Source organism: Lutjanus erythropterus, chromosome 7, assembly GCF_056507025.1.
Source record: "Lutjanus erythropterus isolate fLutEry1 chromosome 7, fLutEry1.hap2, whole genome shotgun sequence".
In the NCBI taxonomy this organism is placed as follows: Eukaryota; Metazoa; Chordata; class Actinopteri; order Lutjaniformes; family Lutjanidae; genus Lutjanus; species Lutjanus erythropterus.
Genome location: NC_139323.1, coordinates 39445595 through 39472498, shown reverse-complemented (window position 1 = coordinate 39472498; position 26904 = coordinate 39445595). Strand labels below are relative to the sequence as shown.

General features: G+C 40.7%; 1 protein-coding gene across 1 annotated transcript in view; it reads left to right on the top strand.

The window, feature by feature from the left end:
• anos1b (anosmin 1b) overlaps positions 1 to 26904 on the top strand; it is a 59693-nt gene that overhangs the window by 10810 nt on the left and 21979 nt on the right. The window contains exons 2-4 of the mRNA XM_084723733.1: positions 7999 to 8046; positions 24462 to 24524; positions 25158 to 25365. Coding sequence (XP_084579859.1) covers positions 7999 to 8046; positions 24462 to 24524; positions 25158 to 25365 — 319 coding nt within the window. The remainder of the gene's footprint in view (positions 1 to 7998; positions 8047 to 24461; positions 24525 to 25157; positions 25366 to 26904) is intronic.

The window sequence follows — 26904 nt, the reverse complement described above, 5'->3', positions numbered from 1 at the left end:
GGTCACTATAATTGGGCTCTGAAATTTCTGCAGCACAGAGCAGTTTATGCCTTATTTTTATTTATCATAACACAAATATACCAGCATGATTTGGAGGCCTGTGCAGCTAGCAGGCCACTGGTTGAATAGGTCTGCTGTGTATTATTCTGAGTATCCGGGTCATGATTTCTGGAAAGACACATAGCTATTAAGTTTTTCCAAATGTATTTTTTGGCGCTTTGAGCATCACAAGCTGAGTGCCATCTAGTTCCATTATGTTTGAGAGAAGGCAGACGTCTCTATGGCTGATATCTCCAAAACTCAGCAACTCGCACCAAAACAATCTAGATAAAAAATATGTATTCGTCATGTAGAGGTGAACTGTCCCTTTTAAGATAAAAAAAAAATCACATACTGTACAACTTCATCCAAATTTTAAAATGTCCTTCCACTGTGGATAAAAATACACCATTAAACGTTGGCTTCCCATTAATAAAATAACTCAAGACTAAATTCCAACCAGAAGAACAGCAGTCATCAAAATTTATTGCCTCCTGTTTCACAACTGGTATCCACCACTCCTTGCCAGTCTCCTCCCTGTTCCTATTAACTAATATTTATTTCCATCTTTTACCTTCTTTTGTCTGTCTCTCTGTGCTCTTTTCAACCTCCTCCCTGCCTCCCATTTCCTCTCAGCCTCCCGCATCCAACTTCTTTTCTCTCCTTCCAGCCACCTTCTTCCAGTCCTCCCTTTCTTTCTCCGAATTTTTCAACATGTGCAGCTGTTTTGCCGCAGACAGACGCACACACACACACTCTGAGACCCCACGAAACCCCACTTTGACCACCGTTTAATAGCCATACGGCACACAGGCTCGTCTAAACTGCCTTGATTGGCTCTGACAGCAAATATGTCCCATGAAATTGACTTGGGATGTGTGTGAGTATGTGTACATCCGCGTGTGTATGTGTGTGAATTAAGGAGGGATGAGGAATGGTGACAGAAGGGGGGGGTGGGTGTTATGGCAAGGAAGACAGAAAAAGAAAGAGAGCGTGAAAGAGATTAAGAGAGGGGATGAAGATGTGAGGCCAGCGGGGGGGGGGCAGCTTTATATCTCCTTGGTGAAAATCTGGAGCTGTTTAACTGCCCTCTGAACTGTCCTCAGTCCTCTGAGCGGAGCATCTACAGTATATCATCACCATCATTTTCAAATCCTCGCCGGTCATTTTTACAGGAGTTGGCAGCAATGTGTGGAGAGATCGAGAGGAAGAGCTGGAGGTTACAAATGAAAGACAGAAAGAACGTCAGAGTGACCAAAGGAGGGTAATATGGACGAGGAGCAGCAGGAGGAGGAAGTTTAGCTTAGTTTATTATGGGATCCCCATTACCTACATCACTGCAACTTTTCCTCCTGGAGTGGGTCCACAAAAGCTTTACATTGTGGCAGTGCATTATAATTTAAATTATAACACACAACATGACCAAATACACAAGAAAAAGACTACAAACACACACACACACAGACAAGACAAGCTCTTCAATGCAAAGTTCAATAGATTCAATGACAATTAATAACTAGTGTGCACCATGTATCTGACTATAAATAAATTATATTCTTACCCACATATTTTAACTTAATTCTAACTTAAGAAAGACCCACCACAACCACAAAACACACCAATTCAATTAAAGTCACATTTGTATTTTCCCAAACTCCCTCACCTGACTAAAAACAACCAAAATCATACTTCCTACATCTGTTCAAGATCTACAGTCGGAAGTGTAAAATCCATTCATGCAACACTCAGTATTGATTGATAATTGATTACATTTGTTTTTGCTTTTTTGCTATGTGCAAAGTTTTGTGGCAAAAACTTTGCACATAGCAACTAAATTATTAATGTTATTTTGCTGTCTGAGATAATGCCCATGAGCTTCTTGTCATGTACTTGATCAAAATACACATAATTTACAGAAAGCTTTCAATCTGATTGTCTACTAAGAGTAGGAAGAGGAAATGTGAAGTGTGTGTGTGTCTGTCTATTGTCCTCCTCCTGCTCTTCTGTATCTGTTTTTTGTCCTCCAAAAGACGGGAGGGTGGTTGGTGTCATTAATCATCTTTCTGCTGGAGGACAAATGTTCAACCCAACTTGATTGAGAATCTAGGAGGAGGACAGCAACGACTAATATTGCTTAAAATCAAACATCATAATATTTTTGACTGGATACCTAGGATACTGGATACTGGAAATTGTCAGTGTAGTGATATGATGGGAATTTGATTATGATTAATGTGGATATGATTAAGATTAAAACCCATTTGGTGTCATATCACTCAGCCCGAGAAGTGTAGCCTAATGAGTTCGGAAAATGACCTCACTTTAATGCACTGAGTCACAGAGAACTCAGTATTTATTCATTCATATTGGACTATTAGAAAACCAACTTAATGTAAATATTAATGATGTATTTTTAATAAATTTTTCTGAATTCTGTCATAATAAATTCCTTAATTCCATGACTGTGTGTGACATCAAAACTTTCACTCAATCAGTGCTTTTTTTCATTTTGTTCCACTGTTCAGCAGTCACACAGAGACTATATTTTTCAAAGGGGCAGAGACATTGTTCTCTCCATAAAGCAACATGAATTTACAAGAATATAATGCAGCTATAAGACTCTCTCACACATCACAGGGCTCTTAAATAGGGGCCAACTGATCATTTGCTTCTTTTAATCTAATTGCCGATGAAATTAATTGAAAAATGTGCTGCTGTGGCTGCTGTCATACACTCTGTAGTCTCGTTTAATAAATCCCACAGCACTATCTGCCTGTTCATTAGGATACTTTATACTGCTGGGTATTTTAATCTATAGTAACACATCATAAATGTTCCAGGGCTGCTCCCTGATAGTCAAAGACATGAATCATTAGTTGCAGACTCTTCCAGTTGAGCATTTATATTACAACCTCGGTACAAGCTTACAAAAATATATCATGAATCATAAATCATAAACATATTTGCAATGCACCAGCATGATAGGGTGTAAAACTGAGTCTCTAAGTCATCACAAACCACAAAACTAACTGTGATGGAAGCGGAGGAAGAAACAGAGAACAGAGAACGCACCGTCAGCCACCTGACCAGAGCGGTCAGGTTGGTTTTGCTGCCGACAAGCTCAGATTGTTACTCTAAGTGTCTGACAACATTATGGAGATCAATCAGAGACCGCTCTAAATTGCTCTGGTCAAACTCGCCAGACTACCTTTGTAAATCATCATCATCGTCAGCTTCATTCAAACTCAGCAGAAACAACATAAAGTTCACCAAAACATCCTGGTTTGTCTTTCCACCATTTCAACAATCACCAACTCTGGTTTGGTCAAAATAAATCCTTAATTCATTGTGTTGTGTAGCATGTAGGGCAGATGATGATCACAGATGGTGACGAAAGGTGTTAAAACATGAATCATACTGGTAGAACATACTCATGTAGGCTGATAAAAATTTAGTGTGGCGCACTGTAAAAAAAAAAAAAGTCTGAATTGTCAAGTAACAGCCACATCCGATTTGACAGAAAAAAAAGTCTTAGTCGGGGACAGCCCTAAAATGTTCATTATAGCTTTCAAATATTGGTTATCACTCTCCCTGATTACCAATAATCAGCATTGGTATCTGCCCTAAAAAAATGTACTGTAAAAATCGATCCCCAGCATGAACCCAACCAGCTCAGGTCATTTATTTGGAAACCTTAGAAAGAAATGCTGGTAAAGAATCTGTAACAGATTCTGTAACGGGAGCCAAAGTAGTTAAAGCAGTAAATTATATCACTCCATCACCCTGCAGGAATTCACTGAACAAACTGAAACGGATGCAGAAAGAGTATCTGAGGGTGGATTCTGCTTCACCCCTGCTCTCCGGGGTGCCGATCCTGCAGCACTAATGCAACCCCGTAGAGTGTTTGACCTCTCTGAGCGCTGTGGAGCTCACAGAGATGTTTTTATCAGTGGGTCCCCGTTTCGTTTGTCTGCACGTGCACACACACACATTCCTGCTGATGTCTTCGCTTTATTTCGCTGATCGACAGCTGCTGGTTTTGCACCATGATGCCCCAACAAAGGCAGTAAAGTAAAGTGTTTCTATCAATGTATTTTTGTGCGTATTTTGGAAAATGCAGAGAGGAAAAAACACTCACTTGAAGAGTCAGTGTGCGTAGCAGGAAATGGAAATACTTTATTGTGAATAGTTTCTGACATAGAGAACATTTATCTCACACGTCTGATATTTCCTCTCAGCAGTCTCCTCATCGCTCCCATGGCTCTATAATACATCCATGATCCCTGCACACAGATCTGATGTAACCTTCCTCACATTAATACATGAAACAGAAAAGTTATATTTCCATCATGGTCTCTACATTGTTTTTCACCGACTGGTACTCTTTTAATTACGCAATTAACTGCTGCTTATCTCAAGTAACAAACTCGTGACTAAGACTAATCGTCATATAATGATAGTGGATTGAAATTGTTTATTTACAATACATTTAGTTGGAAACATGACAACCTTAAATCATATGATGACAGTTTTTTTAGAACGTCCAACAAAGCATGACATAATAAGAAGTACATGTTTTACAGTATGCTTTTGAGTATCTGCAAAAGTTTGTGTTTGGATAAACTACGTGAAAATGGTGAAAATGCGGATGGAGATTCAGGTTTCTGTTTAACATTCACAACTGTGTCAGTCAACAGAGTCAGTGGAAGGAGAGTCTGACTGCCTCTGAGCCGCTCAGAAATGTTTTAGTGTGTGAGAGAGTTATGAACCTCCTCCGTTTGTGTGAGTTACGCTGCTATTATAAGACCCGTATCCATGGCAACATGGTCATTTACGATGCAATCAGTAGCACCTGGGCGGCGTCGGTTTTGCGTTGTCAGAATGCGCTTTGAAGATGGGAGGAAAGACAGAAAAGGTGCGCGGAGGAGGGAGGTGTTCCCGTCTCTGTAGTGATACCATGACACCCGTTCCTCTGTTTCTCCTCTCATCTCTTTCCCTTTCCATCCATCCTTCCCAACAGACTTGTTACTTATCTATTCATCAGAGATTTAATCATTACTTTAATGCTCCGCTGCTCTCTTCCTCTCTCTCTCATTTATCTCTATAGGAGGCTGGTTAAGCAGAAGCCCCAGCTTTAGCACAGATTACTGTTAAGCCAAAGGTGTAGAGCCATCAATACTAATTTACTCTTAAAGGGATAGTTCAGACTATCCATAGTTGGTGTATTATAGACAGCAACTCTCATGCTCTGCAAGGTAAAAGTGGGCAATATTTGGCAAAAGGCTGTCTGACTGCACAGTAAAGCAGTGAAAATATTCTAAAAAATAGCATAGACTTAAGGTGATACTGATTATTTTTAGGTGGCTAGAATACCTTTTGTTGCTGACCCTGTCCACAGCAGTACTGTGTTGGTAACCCTCTCCAATGTTGGTGTGCCGACCAACATCTGGATTGGTACCTCTCACAAAATCTTACTTCAAATACTTCAAACCATACCTTTGAAAGCATACCAGCATGGGCAAGAAATGCACTTGCACCTCTCCTAAGATAATGTTAAGCAATCATTTCATAGACAGAATTCCTGTTGTCAACTGAGCAAATTTGTTGTGGCCTTTGTTCAGAACTCGATCCTCGTTTTGGTTGCCCTCCTCGTGTCTCCTCTCTGAAAACCAGCAACCTCAGTCCTCCCATGCTGCCAACAGCTGTACAACTGAGGCAATAGTAAGCAGCTGTAGCAGTGGATGTGGAGTATGAGAGGAATGAGGCGAACAAAATTTGCGGAGAACTTGGAGCTCTGACCGTTTTCACACATATACTCAATGGCCACTCTCTGCAGAAAGCAGGCGTGACTGATGGTTTGTCAGTTTTGGAAGTTTACAAAAATTGCGCAAGGCAGTCCTCACCGACGTGTCTCACAGCCTGAAAGGAGCTTTTAACTGTACTGTCTGACCAGTACCTGGACTTTAAAAGTATGTCACGGCCTTAATCTTGCCCTCACTTCAGTAAAAACCTTTGTCTGTTCTTGTGACGGCAAATTCTTCTAGCTGCTACATGCAGCGTCTCTGCAGGACATATAAGGGAAAGAAGTCTTCATCTTCATACTTCAAAGTCCAATTTAGCCTCTTTAGCAGCTATTTCACCAAAGTTGTCAATATGCATCTGTTTTGAATGTTAAGAGTGAACAAGTCGATTCAGCACCTTCTGTACCGTGAAAGCCCTTAACCCCTAATCTCTAACCCTTAACCTCTGCACTATTACCCCAACTCTAACCCCTTTACCCTCATTATAAGAGAAGCACAAAGGCTACCGAAGCCCTGAAAAGTGTGTGTGTGTCTGTGTGTGTGTGTGTGTGTGTGTGTGTGTGTGTGTGTGTGTGTGTGTGTGTGTGTAAAGAGACAAGATTGGTTCAGTCTAAATACAGCATGCTCAGAAAAGGGTTTAGGAGTTGTTAAGAGGGCTTATCCCATGCACACACACACACACACTAGAGGCTCATATACTCCCTAGAGACACACACACACACACACACACCAGTGTTCTAATAGTTGTTTTGATGTTGGAGGATGGCATCATGATTGTGCCAATGATGACAAAGCATTTCAGAGGGTAGAGCAGCAGTTTTACCACAATGACTGACTCTCCTACACTCTTAGAAATAAAGGTGCTAACTGGAACCAAAAAAGGGCTTGTTCCTATAAGAGAACCCTTTCTGGTTCTTAAGATAAGATAAGCCTTTATTGTCTCCATTAGGAGAAATCTGTCTTGGACATTAGAGACAGCACAGGTGACACGACCACACACACATATGAACAAACTACAACTAACATACTAACATCTGCCCCAGATTCATAAACCCAAAAAAGCGTACAGCCAAGAGTATTGCATGATGTCCCAAATCCAAGTAGTTGCACAAAAATCCTAGGTAACTCACTGTGGGGGAAAAAGCGACCCCAAGTATCATTAAGTTTATTGGATAAACTGAGAGTCGCATATTTTCCAGTCTAATAAAATATAGGATATCCCTTATCCAGCAAGTATGAGAGGGAAGTATATTATATTTCCAGGTGATCAATATTAGCTGTCTGGCCAATAAGGTTGTAAAGGCTATAATATCCTTTTGGGGCTTGTGGAGAGAAGATAACAAGGGAGAAACACCAAATGCAGCACAAAGAGCATTAGGTTCAATTTGCTCAATTTACTTCAGACAAAGTAGTGAGAATATTTGTCCGGTATTTGCAAAGAAGAGGTCTTTTGTTATGGTTTTAATGTGTTTTATGATTTTGATCATAGTAATTATAACAACTTAGTGGCCATAATGTAAAATAAAATATTTCACAGGTTAAACTGCAAAATACCGTAGTGGCCTTGTGCGTTCAATCCCTAGTATGGATGTGTGCAGTTTCTTTTAAGGAGTCTTATTTGAATTGAAGACAAAATTTGGGCAGCTGAGGAGATTTAAGGACTAGAGGCTGGTTTGGTTAATCTGTATTTTTGTCCCTGTGGTCCTGAGATGACGTCTCCCTCTGTATCAGTCATGTTTACTGGTGGTCTTGACTCACTTAGCAGTAACTGTACACACACACACACACACACACACACACACACACACACACACACACACACACACACACACATAAACATACATCTCATAAAGCGACATGGTCTCTGTCTGATTCAGCAACCACAAACATGTTGTGTTAAGTCATTTTCACCCTGAGGATAATTATGTTAATAAGAGAAAGTTTGAGGGTGCGTCTGGCCGCATTACTCTGGTTATGTAATTTTGTCTGTGACCTTTTATTAACAATATTTTGCTTTCTGTCTCCCGGTACGTTAGGCAGCAGTCTGACATGGAAGGGTCAAATGTGGGCAGAATGTGTCAAACACAGGATGCGTCTATGAAAGATTTATTTCTCTCTCTGTGTTTTTCTTAATCCTCATCCTCTCCGTCTCTTCCAGAGTGACCAAGTTCTGGTTTGGTGTGAAAACCACAGACGCTGTGCGCAGGTAAATACACACATTCACACAAACATGGGCTGTATACTCTCAGGGACATTACTTGCATGACTTACATTCAGTTCCCTGAAGGTTTACCAAAACATTAATCACTTTGCGCCTCACCCCAACCACAGCCTATCCTTAAGCCAGTCATAACCCTAATGTTAACCCTAAAACCAAGTCTAGACTGATGGTTCAACTCCTGGTGACGGTAACTCTGGCTTGGTGGTGCAGCCCATCGAACACAATTGGCTGTGCATGTGGGTGGTAAACCTGTGAGGGTTCTTGTCCTTTTTGCTGCACTGGCAGCTCTCACTGGTTAGTTGTAGTGGAACTGGGGTGATGGTATCTGCATGTTACACCTTCCTTATCTTATTATTACAATTAATCAGCAATTATTTTAGCAATCGATCAATCGGTTTTGAGAAGTTTTGTCAAACTTCACCCACTCCAAGTTCTTAAACGTGAATATTTTCTTGTTTCTTTACTCTTCCGTGACAGTAACCTTAACATATTTAGACTTTGAACAATTTGAGGATGTCATATTGGGATTTAGGAAACACTGATCGACATTTTTTTTTTCAATGTTCTGATGTTTTATAGACGAAACAACAAATCAGTTAAGCCAGAAAATAATCATCAGATTAATCAATGAAGATAATCATTAGTTCCAGCCCCAAAAAGGATACCTAAATCAGTTCAATTAAGTGTAGCACCAGTAGTTTTCTGCTTTATGCTACATTTTCCAGCTAACTGTCACTGGCTCAACAGTACAGTAGATAGCAGAGTGTCACTCTTCGTCTTTTCCTCGAGATGCGAATAGACTGAGACAGAGGGTGAGTCTTTTTCTTTCTTCCCTTGTGTATGGAATCTTTACACCCACCGCACGGCTCCTGTAATAGCAAAGGTTGTGTTTTTAGTTAAAATAACGTCCTCCCCTATATCCCCATTATCCTTCCACCCTGGAGCAAAAATTATCCCCTGTTTATTCACTTAACACTGCCTGCCAGGAGGCTTCACTCTGTGTGTGTGTGTGCTAATTCATTGTTTGATTGAAGAGGAGTTTCCATGCCACGTATTTTTAGCTTCCAGCCTGTCCACTCTGCAGCAGTTACAGTTTTCTGGACGTTAATGTGGGTGTTTTCGATGTCTCGACCCATTTGAGACGCACAGACGGTGGGTGGATGAGACGGAAACTGGGTGTCCATATTTTGATGCGAATTATCATGTTTTAAATCACAAAGGATAAAATATGGAAACCTAATTTCAGGAAAATGTCAAAAACATTGACAGTTCAGCCCAAAATGTTGCAGGGTTTTGCAGATATCAGACGTAGAGATGTCTGCCTTCTCTCCAGTGTAATTAAACTAGAATCTCCCCGAACTTCTTAAGAATCTACCGGAACTACTGTTTTTTTTTTTAATGCTTTGAGCACCAGAAGTCGGGAACCACGTAGTTGGAGAGAAGGCAAACATCTCTACTTCCAATATCTCACAGCAAAAAAATCTAGATGGATTAACCGCGCTACAGGCCAGGGGGGAAATGTGTATTTTTGATTTTGGGATGAACGGTCCCTTTAAGAGGAAGAACACAATTTAAACACAAAACGAAGTGATGCTGTGAAACAGGCAGCGAGTAATAATCTGTAAAATGTCTGTCCACCATGACCTTTTACTTACCGACTTTAACTTGCTCAATTCTGATGACTTCTTGAAAGATCCTGTCTGGCTTCTTATTGATGTGTTTCCTGAACTCAGCGTTCAGGTTCAGGCTTTTCTAAAAGCTTCATCCCAGTGGAAAGCACACCTGAATCGTATTTTACTTCTTGCAACATCTCCCAAGCTTTGCCACAAATTCACATGACAGTCGGATAAAGGAAGGAAAAGCAAGAAACAGGCGTGAGAGCGGGGATGTTTTTTTTCAGTGTAGAGCGTATATCAGTAGTGTGTGCATGTTGAGGTCAGCTGGGGTTAATGTCAACAACAGCCGAGGGCATGCCCCCCCACAACTCCCACCAGCAGACCGTTGCAGGGGATACCACACTGAGCAAAACATCAGACATCAACTCTCAGCTTACTTAACCCCCCTCACCACCTTGAACGAAAACACAAACACACACGGCTCCTTTGACCTTAACCAAACTTATCTATATCCTTTCTCTCCTTCCTCCTCTGCTTTCCTTTGTTTCTATTCCTGATGTTTAGAGTTCAACAAAGAAACACAGAGAACGGAACGGAAAATATTTTCAAGTTTAATACCATGTCTTAACTTTACTACCTTGGCTTTGTTTCTTGCTGTTGTAGATGTGTGAATGCAGTGTGGCACTTCGCTGTAACCCACGTCCAACAACACTCTCCGAAACTGGCCGGTGGGGGCTGACGCTGTTTAAACCGCAACTTTCCTCTCAGACAGCCTGATACTGCGCAGACATGCACAGTGTCTCTTCTTTGCTTGTTTGAATTGCAAAGTTATTAATTCTTACCGTTTTTACAGTCTGTTGAAAGTGGCTACGGCCCAATTTGTAAAAGTCAGCGTGGCAGGCCAACAAAAATAAATTAGAACAGAAAAGCACATATCCCAGTCCTGAGCAATAATTGCCAAGATTAATCAAAATAATGAATTATACAGCAGAGGAAGTCCAGCGCTGTTTAATACTCCCAGGGTGTGTATATTTGTTAACAGGATATTTGGGAGATGTTTAGGGCTTGCTATTCTTTTATTGATTATGAACCTTGGAAGCATTATGAGCACAGTCCACTTTATTATTGTTTCATTAGGTCAACAAATAGTCCCCAGTTTCCATTCTTCTTTATTTTATTGAAACTACAATTGTTCTAGCAACACAATTGATATGAGAAGCACAGATCCCAACAGCAGGTTATAATGCACTATGGAGAGTGGGTCATCTACTGATCACATGGTTTGATCGCCTCCTGTGACCATGTCAGAGTGGAAGACACTGACACCGAGTGTAAGACTCTGAACCCTGGGTTTATCCAGTCCTGAGCCCTGATAGATAGGAAGGGTTGCGTCAGGAAGTGCGTTCAGTGTAAAAAAAAGCCTATTCCAAATCAAATATGTGGATCATAAAATCCTGTTTCCATACCGGGTTGGGTGGGGCCTGTTTTGCCAGCGAGACACAGACGATCCGCTGTGGCAACATCCGATTTGGAAGCAGCCAAAATAAGAAGAAGAAGAAGAAGAAGAGGGGTGGCACCAAGGGGTGGAAATCTCAGTTGGATGGTTCACCAGACTGCAATATCTCAGCAAGTACTGAATGGGTAGCCATTATTCATAATTTGAAGAAGAAGTATCTTCATGGCTTCGGGGATTCCCTTATTTTTGCTCTTGCAACACAATGAGGTTAACATCTGTGGTTTAGTGTGCAAAATCTCCACATATATTGGATGGATGAAATGTTCCCCTCAGGTTGGATTGTATTAACGTTGGGGATCACCTGTATTTTTATCATGTGCTGTAAACACGTTGAAATATCAATTTGTTCCTTGGTTTATGATCAGCCTCAGCTGTGCTAATGTGCAAAAGTAAGATGGTGGACATTGTAAACATTATACCTGCTAAACATCAGCATGTTAGCATTATTAGTGGGAGCATGTTAGCATAATGACTAAACACTACCCTCCAGAGTTGCTGGCATGGCTATAGACTCTATAGTTGTCTTGTTAGTGCTGCTATGACAGTTTCAGTAAATGATTCAGTACTTTTGGGGTCCCTGGTCCTATGATACCCTGATGTATAATGGCACATAACGGAAACATGACAAAGATCCTGTGTTTCCCAGTACGTAGGACTGTGGGAACATGGGAATTTGGCAACATAGATTTGCTCCTAAATCATGACCAGCCCAAAAAGAACTTTGTCTGTATAAAAGACAGTCTACAACTGACAAAATTTTGATTTAATTCAATAACTATCTGATTAAAGAACAAACAAATCTGACCAGACATTAAAAGCCTGCTTTCAGTACTGGAGAGTCGGTTGCTATGGACCGACAGTGTTATGAAAGTTCAAGTCTGTCCGCTCACGGGGGAAATGATGGTAACCAATCCGTTACACATTTCTGTGAGCCTGACTTAGGTGGAAGAACTTTGTGGCTGTTGGCTTGTGGTCTTACACTTTGTTGAATGATTTCTTGTGATCATCATTCAGTCGTAGATATTTCCCAGGACTGGTCACATGCTTCAGATTCGTTGCGTTGTGGCTGACTGTCTGATCATTTGCATTTTTTTTTTTTTTCCATTTGGAATCTGTACTGATTTGTTCATAAAACTTTTTCAGATCTTCATATGAACTTCCTTCAGCAGTACCTGTATCTGCATCTGATTTGCCAGTTGCAGATCCAATAAAACCACAAAACACAATACGTTCATATTCATTAGTTGCAAACGGATACATTCGGTTCACCGTTCAACGAAAACATGAGCATGTTCAATGGCCGTGCTGTTTTAGCACACACAGCACTGGCGACCAAAACCTTGTTAAGGTGTAAAACCCAGGCCTAGTCTGGTACATTTTCTCTGCAGAGAGAAGAAGAATGAGACAGCCAGAGGGGAGGAAGCAGTGAGTCCACTGGTCCTTAGCTGTTGATCTGTTGGAGGAAAAACACTCCTCTGCACAGTTTGATTTTCAGACTTTTTCTCTTGGGAGCCACATTTTTCTTATGTTTATAAACCCAATTTTAGGGCCATTAGTGAGGCAAATCTAACAAAATGTGACTTGGTCTCAGCCTACATTCCACTGCAGGATCTCATAAAGCTTTTTGGCAGTGTAACATACTCAATAACTTTTGACAGAGAGAGATTTTTACAGAATAATTTGGGGACTGGTATTACTTTTCCCTCAACTCCTTTTTGGGTCCTTACTCAGACTTGGAGCAGGGCTGAACTAGGTTGTTCTCACTGAGTTTTAACATGTGTAACACATAGTCAATCTGTCCGCTCACGGTCACACACCCACACACACAAAATGGTGCACTGAGAAACTAAGGGATTAATTTAATTTCCCATGTCATCTGTTTCACTTAAGATGCTGAAAGCTTTGCAACAATCCATTATTTCACAAGGAAATGACAGGAAACAAGTATGTAAAAATAGCAAAGGATATAAATTTATTTTTGAAATTTTATTCCCTTTTCTTCAACCATTTTCAGTCACACGAGCATTTGATTAAATGCAACAAAGAGTCAGAAACTTAAAAGTGAATCTAAATACATAGGAGACCGTGAAGTGCATCTGTAGGACACTTTCAGATACTACAGTGATATATTATCAGTCTTTCAAACTGTATATACTTAATGAAAGCATCGATTATTGGACAATCTGACAGATAAAGAACAAATATTTATACCTGAAGAATGTTTAAAGCTCCACACCAGTGTATTTTGGCATTTTTATAATACTTTGAATTTTTCTCAGTCATTCCCTAACAATGTTTATGAACCATATGGTTTGCCAAGTATTTTTTGACATATAATGTAACTTCGTACTCAATGTTAAAAAATTGAGCTGTAGTTAAAATAAACTACGAAGAACAATTAACTATCTAACATAACTCGAGTGGGCGTCATGCAGCAGTAACACTGTCCCACAACCGTGGGAAGGGACAGAGCATCCCAGCATCCCAGCGAGGTTTTAACGTTAGTAGTCAGGTGAGGAAGTAGCTCATTTGCCACCGAGTTCAGCCGCTAACAGTTGTTTATGTCCTGCTGAAGTCAACGCTGCCTTCCTTCACTTGGCTTTGTTGATGTGTGTCATGAGGGAGGACAACGTTGACCTAACTAGTGCAACATGAACAGCTGATTAGCTGAGCAACATGTGGAGGAGTCATGTTTTTGTCCCTCCCTGAAACTTGCTCATGGCATGTCACCCAACCCCACGTATCGCAGACAGGTAGAAATGATCGGATTAAGCGTTTACGTGGGTATTTTTTTCCCTTTGATCAGATTATTAGAGGTTTACATCGCCCGTTTTAATCCGATTGGAAATTCCAATATCAGATCATTCTTTTCTGGTTTAGGTGTTTACATGAGGTACTTTTATCCTGATTGGGCTGTTAGTCTGATTATTTAGGACCCGTGTAAATCCAGGTGATGGTGTTGAGCAATCTGGTCGCCACGGAAACGGATTAAGCACAACTATTAACCAGATCCTCATTACTCCTGTGGTGAGTGAAGAGGGATAAAAAGAAATGAGTCAACAGATTGACTGTGATTCCTTTGTTACATCAGGGCCTGAGGTCTCTCTATTGAAGATACACACACACACACACACACACACACACACGCACACACACAGGCACCGGGCAGATGTTGCCTCAACACATATGGTTTGTGTCACATCATCAGTGGACTGACTCTCATGGAAAGACACATGGGAATTCACTAAAACTGAACTACAGCCCTCACTCAATTCCTCCATCTGTCCATCTCCTCCTCCTTTTATCTCTTTCCTTCTCTCTGTCTCACACACATGCGGAGTAGACGTAGTAATGTGTACCAGGTGTGTGTGCGTCAGCGGGATGTCCACTAACAAACAGGTCTGATGCAGAACAAAGGAGCGGAGCTATCAAGTCGCTGTTATTCTTCCTCTTATCATCCCGTCCTCCTCATTCATCATACCGTGCTCTAAAGAGGTTCAAATTACTTATAATAGCAGCTGGAATAGTTCTGTGTGCTCAGACTGTGGATCAGGAGGTACAGCAGGTTGTCCACTAATTCCAGTAATCCCTGGCTCCTCCTGTCCACATGTCAAAGTGTCCTCGAGCATGAGCTACGTCTGTCTTATGCCTGCAACTTAAGAGAGGTTGTTTGGTTCCCACATAAACACAACAACGGGAATAATTCTTGTTCTCCCCTGTCCCCCCCTAATCCTCTCTATAAATATCTGGGCAAAAATACTTCATATTTTGTAGAGAAAATTCTTCATCCATCAATTGTCCATCAGTTATAAGGGTTGTACAAGCACGAGGCCAAGCACAGTAGCCCAAATATCCCACCCACTCCAGCTCCTCCCGGTGGTCCTGAAGAAATCCCAGGGCAGGTGGGATATGTTTCCCTCCATCGTTTTCTTGGTTTCCTTTGGGGTTTCCTCCCAGTTGCATACATGTTAGGTTTATATCTATAGGAAGATGCCCAGGTGGTGTTGTTAAGTGTGAGGCCAGATGAGCTGTGAAGAAAATTTCTTTCAGCTGCGTCTATCCAGAATCCCATTCTTACAACCTCTGAACGTAGGTGAGCGCTGGAGCTTCACTACAGCAGCACACCACCACAGTGAGCACCGATCCACCTCTGAACTAGAGCTGTTTAGTCAGGTGAAAGAAAATTAGTCGCCAACAATTTTGATAATCAATTAATCATTTCAGTCATTTTTCAAACCAAAAATATTAAACATATGCTGGTTCCAGCTTCTTAAATGTAAGGATTTTGCTGCTTTTATTTGTCATTTAACAAAAGAAGCATTTGAAGATGTTGATGAGTATTATTTTGCACTTTTATCCTCTAAACCTCTGGTTCTCAAACTGTCCTTCTGGTGGAGCATAGAGCCGCTGCTGGTGGGGTGTGGATGACCAAGTGAAAAATATGAAATAAAGCTGAATGAATATGATTTATTTTAAAAGAGATGCTGTTGTGCTAACCTTTATTTCACTAAAATCAAACTTGCACCCTGTTTTATTAGCTGCTTCCCCAATCATTGTTACTGATTTACTTAATCCATGATGAAAATAATGCAGCCTTACTTCAAACACACTCCTTCATGCACGTTTACAGCAAAATCCATGGCCTCAGAGCTGAAGGTCCTGACCCTCTCCTCATCTGTTTCTCAAAACTTGGACACACTCTCTGCCTCGATGGACGGCTGCAGACTTACGACTAGCAAACAGCATTTGCTAACCACCATAAAAATCAAGAAGTCACAGGCACATGAACAAAATGACAATCTCACCACAATAAAAATGAGCCCCTGTGTTTGTTGTTTTTGACAACAAGAAAAAAGAAAAAATATAACTTTCAGCCACTTGATGAAAAAAGGCGAAAGTTCTGAGCTTGCACAGTTGGTGCACCTGCTACGTGTGCAATCCGTGTGATCACAAATTTTGGGTGATCACATAGAGGGTCCACGCAGACCCTCGCAGACATGGCCAGATGACATCATCACACAGATCTCACAGCTCTCACACACACGTGGGAAGCATGAATTGACCTTCGCTCAGCTGCAAGTGTTGGTTTTAAATTAAATCAATAATCACCATGTTATAATCAAACAGAAATGATGGAAGAGTTTGAACAATCAGACAGTCATCCCTGTGCACCAGTCTGACTCCCCGTCTCACCCCCCCCGTCTCACCCTCCTTATCTCAGTCATTATCACTCCATTTGGACAACTCGGTGCAACAGCTGCAAACAGCAGCTTGCTTGCCATACATATCATTTTTAATTTCTTTCTTCTCCTTTTCCCACAGTCATTTCCATTCACTCTGCTGTTCAAACTTCAGTATGTTAATACGGTGTGATGTCTAGTTGAGATATGTAACTTTGCAGTAAGTGCCAATTCTGTCAAATGTTGTTAGAGATGTCGGCTCTTCTCGCGGGGCATTTGGAGCAAAATACCAGATTTTCAGATCTTATTCCGTTTCTCCATTTGCACTTTCTAGAAAGTTAATGAATCCACTAATCTTATTAGACTTTTGCTTGTTTCTAATAGTAAACCTAATCTAGGTGAGATAGTTTGACTGCCACCTGCCATCAACACATCAGTTTCTTTATTTATCCTTCTCTTCTCCATCCAAACGTCAGTGTAGCATCCTTTGAGTGATTTTGTTTTAGATGTAGATAAGCACAGAAAGTAAACGATCAGGGGAATCGCAGGGAGAGACAAAACTCTGGCTTTGTCGTTGTGGGCACATGTGGTTTGAGAGGTGAGGAAGTTAACCACGGAGCTATCTTGAAGCATTTGTCTTTCTGACCGTCCACCCGATCTCTTTTTATTTTTCCTCTGTTCCCTCTCCTCCGACTTTTCCTCTCCTCCCACAAGCTGCCGACTTAAGTTAGCTCTGGTTGTTGTACATGTTTTTCCAAAGGTCTGGCAAAAGTCTAACGTGCTTTTCAAAGGGATTTTTTTGGAATTTGTTCTGCTACTTTTCACTCACGTACCACAAAACCTGAAGTGAGCGCAACTGCATGAGTGCATACACATATAGATGCGTGTATGCGTATTCAAAAAATAAAACAGGAGTGTTTGTGCCCTCTGAAACGCTCAATGCAATCTAATTCAGTATGTAAGTGCAGTTCCATATAGTCTATACTACAAAAATGCACTCACTCTGAATATGTAATTTAATATTGTCAAAGAAAAGAAAGTAATCGTTAATAATTATAATCCCATATATGTAGATTTTTCAGAGCTCTCCTTCTTCTATTGCACAGTATTGTACATACAGCATGGCATCAAAAGTGGCAATATTAAAATTACTGAATGTAAAGTACTATCAATAACTCATCACTCATTTAACCTCAAGTCAGCATCAACCACTGAGCTGCATGTTAAAATGTGGGCCGCCAGGTTAGATTTCACAGGAAATCTGCAGGATTACTTTGCAGGAGAAAACATGAAGAGGATGCTGTTCTTCACGTCAAACACAGCTTTCAGGTTCTCAAAATAACTGATGGTGGAAGAGACGCTGATGGAAAATCACTCTCAACTTATTTTTTTTTTTGTGAATACAAGAATATTTTGCAGAAAAAGAAACGTCCTTTATTGCTACAAGGTTTATTTTAAACTCGGTCTCAGCTTTAAAGAGATGCCTGTTAATGCCACAGAAGATAATAGCAGTACCCTGAGACTGAGGGGAGTCACAGCTACAATTTTACAACTCTCATTTATCCATCATGATTATATGTCATGGAGATAGAAAGCTGCTACTAGCAGGGTTTGCACAAAGTCTTGACAGTTTGGAAAATGCTTGATTTTAACTATATTTTCAAGGTTAGGAATATGCTTGAATTTTGAATTTGAATTCTCCTTCAAAATGCTTGATTTAATGTAATGTTTTATCTATACAATAAAAAAAAATAAAAAATCTTTTATTATTTTAAATGAATCAATCCCATAATCACGTCTGTCATTCATAGCTTTGATAAGCCCTCTGTTGATCCCTTAGTCTGGAAATTAGCAAGCATTAAATAATCATGATTGAAACATAAAATCAACAGCTGGTAAAACAAAGTAACAATATGTATTGATTTCCATGGGTATAGAGGAATTTGCAATTGCATTTATAGTAACAATTTAGATGTGATGATAAAGGCTTTGAGAGCCTGGATTTTTTTTTTTGTTTAGGTACATTGAAAGTGCTTGAAAAGTGCTTGAACATCACTCTTAAAAAGCTGCAGAAATCCTTCTGCAGCACATCGGAATGATGCACCACCACTTTTTCCTCTCCAAGTAAAGAAATAGAATGTTTGCAATTTGCATAATCTCTTTTTCTTGTACACAGTTTTATTATGACAGTTTTTGTGCAGTCAACAATCAAATTTTAAGAACTCTTTCGTTAAATACATAAAATGTTTTGTAGAACATTGAAAACGGCATCGCTAAAAACAAAAAAGTAAATTGGAAAATGAGATAACTGGTCGCTCTGTCTTCTCAACCGCAGCTCAGAAATATGTTGAATGGTTCTGGGAAACAGGAAAGCAATCAAGGCACTCCGTAATATAAGAAAAAATAGCAACAACAAGGAAGCAAATATTAAACAGACTTTATTTTATAGGTCCTCATCAGGGCTTTAAACAAACAGACAGCACAGGTGGAGCCTCACATGAACAATCATATGATCGAGATAACAACGTAACAGGTTGAATAAAGAAGATAAGTACTCATAAATAGGGTTTAACATAGGCTGTCAAAAATGTTGCGTGCGTCTTATGCTCCTGCAGCCTCCCTGAGAGGAGCAAAACAACTTGCTTCAGCTGTAAATCATATATTAAATAGGGCTCCAACTTGCTATTTGGACTGCTACTGCTGCGTACATTCAAGTGCCAAGTGCTTTTTTGTCTCCTGAATGCACAAGCCTGTCCCTGTCTAAAAGAAGTGATAGGGTGTTCAGGAAAAAACTTTTCTCAAGAAAGTGTCAGAGTGTTGTTTGGATGTTGGCTCTGGGTTGATTTTGGCACCAAAACTAAGAAAACAGTACAAACAATACCATGTCTTAAATGCTACACATATGTCCTGTAAGGTATAAACTCTGAACAACTGATGACAAGCTGAACACATAAATTAACATGAATAGTTTTTCACATTGCACCAACTGGTCTGGCGACTGTGTTTTGGAGAGTGAGCACATCTGGTGTGTTGCTCTCTGTCTTTCCCTCTCTACCTTTTCCTCTGGACCTGTTTCACTATTTGTCTTTCATCTCTTCTCTCCTTTTCAACCGACACTCACTTCTCTCCCCCCTCCGCCTGCATCCACTCCGAAACCACATCTCTCCTCCCCTCCCGCTCCCATTTCCTCTCCTCCCTCTCGCTGAGTGTGGCTGTCATCCCTCTATCGTGGCAGGTGAGGCCATAAAACAGCAGGAGAGAGGCCAGAGGAGGGCCCAGAGACGAGGTGTGTGTGTGTGTGTGATTAATTATTATACAGGTATCTGAGGAGCTACCATACAAACTGCACACACACACAGACACAGACACACACACAGACACAGACACAGACACAGACACATGCACGGTCATTAATCTGGTCTCTGTTGTTACAGTGTGTTGGTGTGTTAAACAGTAACATCTCTGACCTCTGACCTCCGCCGTGTCTACCGCGCTCTCTCTCAAACACATAACTCATCATGACGCCTTCAAGGCTAAAAGTGTCCGTTCGTCTCTCAGCTCCTCTTACACAAATACAGTACATGTACTTTTCAGTGATTTACAACATCCAAGTGATATTTGAGAGTGTAAGGTGTGTACCATGTACATACCACAAGTGTTTTCAGCTTAAATCCATTCGCCTCGACTCCTCCTTTCTCCCCTCTCACCTGTCTCTCCTCCTCCTGTTCTATTGACTATGTACAGTTATAAATACTCGCTTTAGATACATCAGTAAAACTAGTAAAAATACCCTTTTATAACTTACAAATTAAGGTTTTGCATAAAAATTAGTATCTGAAGATTAGCTAAATATACTCAGTGTCAAATTTTAAAGTACTCCTGCTGCAGAATGGCCCTGTCAGTGTTACATTAGTATATTGCTGGGTTAATATTACTGATGCATAAACATGTAGTCAGTATTTAAATGTTATAGATGTTCAAGGTGGCGCTAATAATAACTTTATGTGCTGCTGATCCATTAAATAGGCAATCTTTTGTTCTGAATGTAAAATAGGGCTGCACGGTTGGTTAAAAAAATCATATTGCGTGGGTGTGGTTAGTGGGAATGATCATTTTTATATTACAATTTTCAAAATTGTGATGATGTGATATTTTTTGGGGTCTGCACCAAACAATTTTTTTAGGCAAAGACATCTCTTTGATTTGGATACTGCAACTAGACATATTGCAATTTTGATAATATTGTGATTAATTGTGCAGCCCTGCTGTAAAATTAGGCAAATCTATAGCTGTCGAATAAATGAATCTATGATTTCGTGATTAACCTGAAGACACCTCCAAAATAGGTAAGAGTCCGATTTGAACTTTAGTGGGAATTTTCGCCATCGAGTAGAGGAGGATAAGAGGGAGAGCGGAAGGAGTAGGAGACAGGAGAGATACTGAGCTCGAGGCAAGGAAGGAGGTAGAGGAAGGCAGCGTGGAGGTGAGGGGTCACACAGGAGAACAGGAGGAGTGATAATGTGAAGACAGGAGTAAAAAAAAAAAAGAACAGAGGATTATGGGAAAGGAAGGGAGGGGAGGATAAAGGATGAGAGGAGAGGAATGAAAAATTAAACATGTCTGTAACTGATCAAAGTAGCAGCACAAGAGGAGGGGCGAGTGCAGAGTGGGCTGGGTTTGGATGTGTGTGTGTGTGTGTGTGTGTGTGTGTGTGTGTGTGTGTGTGTGTGTGTGTGTGTGTGTGAGAGTGTGTGTGTGTTAGGTGTTTTTGGGGAGAATTTGACAACCTGAGCAGCATGTGGTTGAGTGAAGAGACCCACGAGAGCTCCATAACACTTCAGGATCTGGTTACAATACTCTGTGTGTGTGTGTGTGTGTGTGTGTGTGTGTGTGTGTGTGTGTGTGTGTGTGTGTGTGTGTGTGTGTTGTGTTATCTCCCTGTCTCCTTGAGGAATGCATAATTAACCAAGATGAAAAGGGGAAAATAACTTAAAGTGATACTTCTCTCAAATTGTATCTTTTGAGGACAAAAGCTTCAAAGGCAGCTATAAAAGGTTTGTAATTTTCCTCTTCACAGAGAACAAAGGTTGTGGTCCGCTTGGCAGTTTTAATGGATTCTTATGTGACAAGTCTACATAAGCTTGCAGTGATAGACAGATTAATCGGGTTGATTATCTGCCATTATGAGATAATTGGCATCGGCCGTCGCCTGCGCCCACATGGATGATAAACAAAAAATGTCTGCAGACACATTTGTGGGCAGTCCTGTCAGCGTGGCTGCAGAAATATCATTTATATTTGTTATATTCGAGTATGAAATAATGTGCAATATAGCTGATGACCATGTCGTCATTTTCAAGTATTCCTCCTCTGGTTGCTGCTGAGGGGCTCAGCCATGAAGTGTGTAGATCAGCTCAGATTTACAGTCACTGAAGGGTGTGTGTTGTGTTTGCTGCCACAGAACAGATGTTGTTTTGTGTGGTCAGCGGTCCAAAACTGAAAAATGTTCAGCTTACAATCATAAAAGACTAAGCAAACAACAAAATTTGAGGAGCTGGAACCAGATAATTTTCTATTTTTTTCTTAAAAAATGACTCAAAATTATCAGAATTGTTGCTGATTCATTTTCACTCAGTTGATTAAACAATGAATTGGCAAATTGCTGCAGCTTTAGATGTGTGTTGCACTTTAGTTTTGACTCCTAAATATAGTCAGAATTTTATAGCATAGCCGACATCCATCCATCCATCCATCCATCCATCCATCCATCCATCCATCCATCCATCCATCCATCCATCCATCCATCTTCAACCGCTTATCTGAAATGGGGTTGCGGAGGTAACAGTTCCGGCAGGGGATCCCGGATATCCCTTTCCCCCGGCTACATTAACCAGCTCTGACTGGGGGATCCCGAGGCGTTCCCGGGCCAGGATGGAGATATAATCCCTCCACCTAGTCCTCGGTCAGCTCTGTGGCCTCCTGCCAGCTGGACGTGCCTGGAACACCTCCCTACTGAGGCGACCAGGTGGCATCCTTACAAGATGTCCAAAACAACTCAACTGGCTCCTTTCTATGTAAAGGAGCAGCGGCTCTGCTCTGAGTTCCTCACGGAAGCCACCCTCCTGAGAAAACACATTTCGGCTGCTTGTATCCATGATCTCGTTCTTTCCCTCATGACCCCACCTACTTTTCACTGAATAAAATATACCGCACATTAAGCTTGTAGCATGTTTATTCATATCTTTTTGTTCACTGACAATATATAAAAGAGGGTGAAATAGTTGTAAATTTGAGAAAGCTGCAGAAAACAATTTGGTTTTGAAGTTGTTTTTTAAAGATGTGCACTGGTTTCTGTGAAATACGAGTGTTTGGAACATTGTGAACATATGGATGAAGAGCATTGTTTCTCTAGATATTGTGGTGCAGTCACTTTTGGAATCCATTGTAACCTACGTCAATCTATGTTGTAAGCCGACCACAGCCTTTGTCCCTCCGGAGAAGCAAACTACAACCCTTTATAGCCACATTTCAAGGCTACAGAGCAACAGTGTTTAATACTCCAAAGAGACATTTTGGGGTGGAGTATCACTTTAAGCTAACCCAAACTTTTTCTTCCATGACTTGAATGAAATGAACCGACTGAACAACATTAAACAGCTATCATGCTTCTCGCGGAGACTCCATTTTATCTCCCAGGAGATAAGAATCCAGCACATGTGGCTTCACTGGCTTTGAATCTCAGTGACAAGTCACTGTGTGGTGTCTGCCCTTTATTTTCTACATGAAATGAACGTTTACACGGTCTTAAAAGCAGTGCTCGAGTGTGATGATAACCCTAAAAGCACACACACTTGTCATTTAAAATATTCAGCGTCATCAGTCTGCAAATGAGCCTATTTTTAACTGCTTTTAGAGAAGACTTTTTCATCCAACAGTAGCCATTTATTTGCGCAAAGATGACATTTTTATGGCTTTTTGTTGATTCTGTTTGTTCTCCTGGAATCAGCGAGATGGAATAAATTGTAGAAATGATTGAAGCCAGGCACGCCGGGGAGCTGAGGGAGACAGACAGACAGAGGGAGTGAGAGGGGAGGAGGGGGGAGGAGGTTGGGGGTGAAACCGCAGTTTTTATATGTTGTCTGGTTTTAATTTGGTAAGAGCCATCATTCACCAGTTCACTGAGGTGGCAAACCAGATGAGTGTGTGCTTTAGGAGCGTGTGTTTCTTTTGTGTTCCCTACCTGCTCAAACGCTGAGACTCTGCAAATGCTAAAACCATCTGACGCTTTTGTCGTTTATCCTTGTTCTTTTTCTTCAGACTTCAGCTATTTAAAGGAATAGTAAGACGTTTTGGGAAATACATTTATTTTTGCTGTCTGGCACAGAGTTGGGAGTTCAGGGGGTCTCAAAGTTTTGATGACTGACTTCCAATCTAGGGAACCAGAATATGATTGAGGGCCGCACAGGAAAACCCATGAACTTGTTGTAGGATTTGTGATTTGGTCTCATAATGGCGTTAACATTAAATTCCTTGAGCACAGAATTGACCTGTTTGCAGATAAGGCAAACCACATCATTTGTCCCCCGAGGTCCGATGAAGTAAGAGTTGATCCATTTTCTCCTCATGCAGCTTTTTTCTGTGGTGGCTTTTCCATCTCAGTTTCACATCAAACTGCAGATTTATCCACTGAAATAAAGAACTAGCGCTTGGTGACAAAACGTGATTCCTGCAACAATTGCAAGGTGCTGCTAGGTACCATGCAACTAGTCGTTTTTTACAAGATGTCATCCCTAACCGGACACTTTTTAGCCGGTGCTGATAAGCTGCTAGATAATGATTGCTAGGTAACTAGGAAGGTAACTGGCTTGGTAACTAGCTGCAGGCCGTAGCGTCATATTGAATGGACACCAGAAAGCAAATTATCCCCCCAAAATGTTGAAATACTGCTTTAAGAAGGTGTTGATGTGCATATTTTTATTCTATTAGTTTTATCATGTGTGATGAAACAAGCATAAACTGTAAAACCCTCAGTCTACTGTGCCCAAAGCCTCGGATTTCATTTATTTCTGTTTGTTTGTTCATGTCTAGTGCCTTCAGCCATGCAAAGATCTGTGGGAAACCAGGAAGGTGCTTTCGCCAAAGTCCTGTGAGGTAAGACAGAAAGAGTGAGATTGTGTGTGTGTGTGTGTGTGTGTGTGTAAGTCACAACACCCTTGGTGGCAGTGTCACTCCTCTTGCACCAGAAACTTGCTTTTGTTGGCACCATGAAGCCATTTTTCTGCCACGAACGAGCATTCCTGCGTGTGTTTATGCAAGCTTATGTGTGTTATGAATCACATGTTTGTGAGCTTTTGAATGTATACATGTGAGAGTGTGTGTATTTTGCGTGTGTGGCCCTAAATGATTATTTGTAAAGCCGGTCGCCGTGGTCTTCAGATTAGTTTTTCATCACAATAGCTGAAGCATGTTACTGGCTGGATGGCTGACTGGCTGGCTGGTTAGGAACACAGCATAATTCGGGGCTATTAGCTAAAGCTTGTGTTTACATTTTGCTGATCTGCAGCCATGTGCGCACACACACACGCACGCAGTTATACACACATGCAACCCCTCCCAGGCCAGATCTCAACGGCTGCCTTCAAAGAGTCTGTAGGGGTTTACCAAAGGAAACGCTTTCACCTCTGCCGTGTGTTTTTCTGCCCTCATGTGTGTTTATACATTACATATTATTTCCGTTGTGTGTCAGCTGTAGTAATAACATTTCGCCCCTGTTATTTCTCTCAGAAGCAGACAGAGTGTGTGACGAGCAGGGAGTTTCTGACCTCCCTGAGGTCGTCTCGTCAGGGCGACTGCCCTCCGCCTCAGCGGGCCACCGGATTTGCTGCAGCCTGCGTGGAGAGCTGCTCATCAGACCAACATTGTCCCTCCCCCAGGAAATGCTGCTTCAATGGCTGCGGACACACTTGCCAAGCCCCAGCCAATCTATATAAAGGTAAAGGCAAGTCCCTGGCCGCCGGCTGGGACTTGTTCGGAACATCTTGTGGGCTGTGTTATATGGAGTATGAAAGAGAATCAGGTCACATGTGAAAAATTAATTTGAGTTTAAAGTCAGAATGCTATGACAGCCTATTAAAGCCATTGTAGATAAAATAATAATAAAATAGAATAAACATAATTTGAAAATTCTTTGAAATTTAAGTGTTAAATTTACATGAAAAAAATCAATATTTTATGACAAAAAAACCTGATTGTTGTATTATATAGTTATGCATTTGAAGGTACATGATTTTTTTTGTCAAGACCAGGATGACTTAAATCTAACAATTTGAGAACATTTTACACCACAGCAGACATGAAACTTGAACTTGAAACTTTTGTCCATATTTGTGAACTCTGAATTCTGACTTAACTTTCAAAATTTGGACTTTAAAGTCTCTTTTACATGTGACCCTAATCCTCTTCTGTATGTGAGGCTGCTGCACTGATGGAAAGAGTTTGAAGAATAAATTGTTTTTGATTTTTTAAACAGGTTTCCCTGTTCACAGACAAAAGTGTCCTTAGGGATTTAAATTTTATACCAAGATGGCTGTATTTCTTTGATAAAAGACAAGATAAGAATGAAGAATAAGTTTCTAATGTGACCAGTGAACAGGTACCAACAGGTGGGTCAAATATGCTAATGAAAAATATAAATATAAACTAGAAGAAGCACTAAAATACAATGACAAAGGTGGCCCAACTTTGACTTTGATAAGCAGGTGAAACTCAGTTAAATAAGCGTGACACTGGAGTGATAAAAAGGTAATGGAGCTGCTATTTTGATTAAAAGGGATGTCTGTTAGCTGATAATGTGTCACTGGCTTGTTGCTGACAACACTGAACACACTCTCAAGTGTCGAGTATTTGATGGCATGTAGCTCTTGTTTCTATGACATTTAGATGTACTTATTGTGAGTCAGTTCGGTTAAAAGTGTCTGCCAAATGAATGAAATATAATTTAACGTAATAAAGATCCTTAAATGCTGCCTGCTTGACTGCGTCTGAAGTCTCAGACAGCCCCGCCGTGGTTAAAAGCTCCAGCTCGAGTCTGTGTGGATCTACTGTAGTCAGGAGGACAGAATACCTCAGACGCCTGTGTGGTGAAGATTGGCCAGCCATGATAATTAATCATAAAGAAAATATTGTTGTAGTGACATTTATATTTTTGCTTCACCAATTTCATATTTTTCTGATCTGCAAACTTAAAACTTTAAAGGTCCAGTGTTTAACATTTACAGGCATTGATTTGCAGAACGTGGCAGAAATTGAATGTAATATTATTAAGTATGTTTCCATTAATGTATGATCACCCAAAAATAAGAATCACTGACGTTTATATAACATAACATTTATATTACATAAGTTCACCTCCTCTGAGGCTGCCACGTTGGCCAAACACTAGCTGCAGATACTGTCTTAAATATTTTTTGTCCTTGGAAGGGTAGGGTGACGCAAGATGTTTGCAGTCTGCACTATTAGATGCAATTAAATC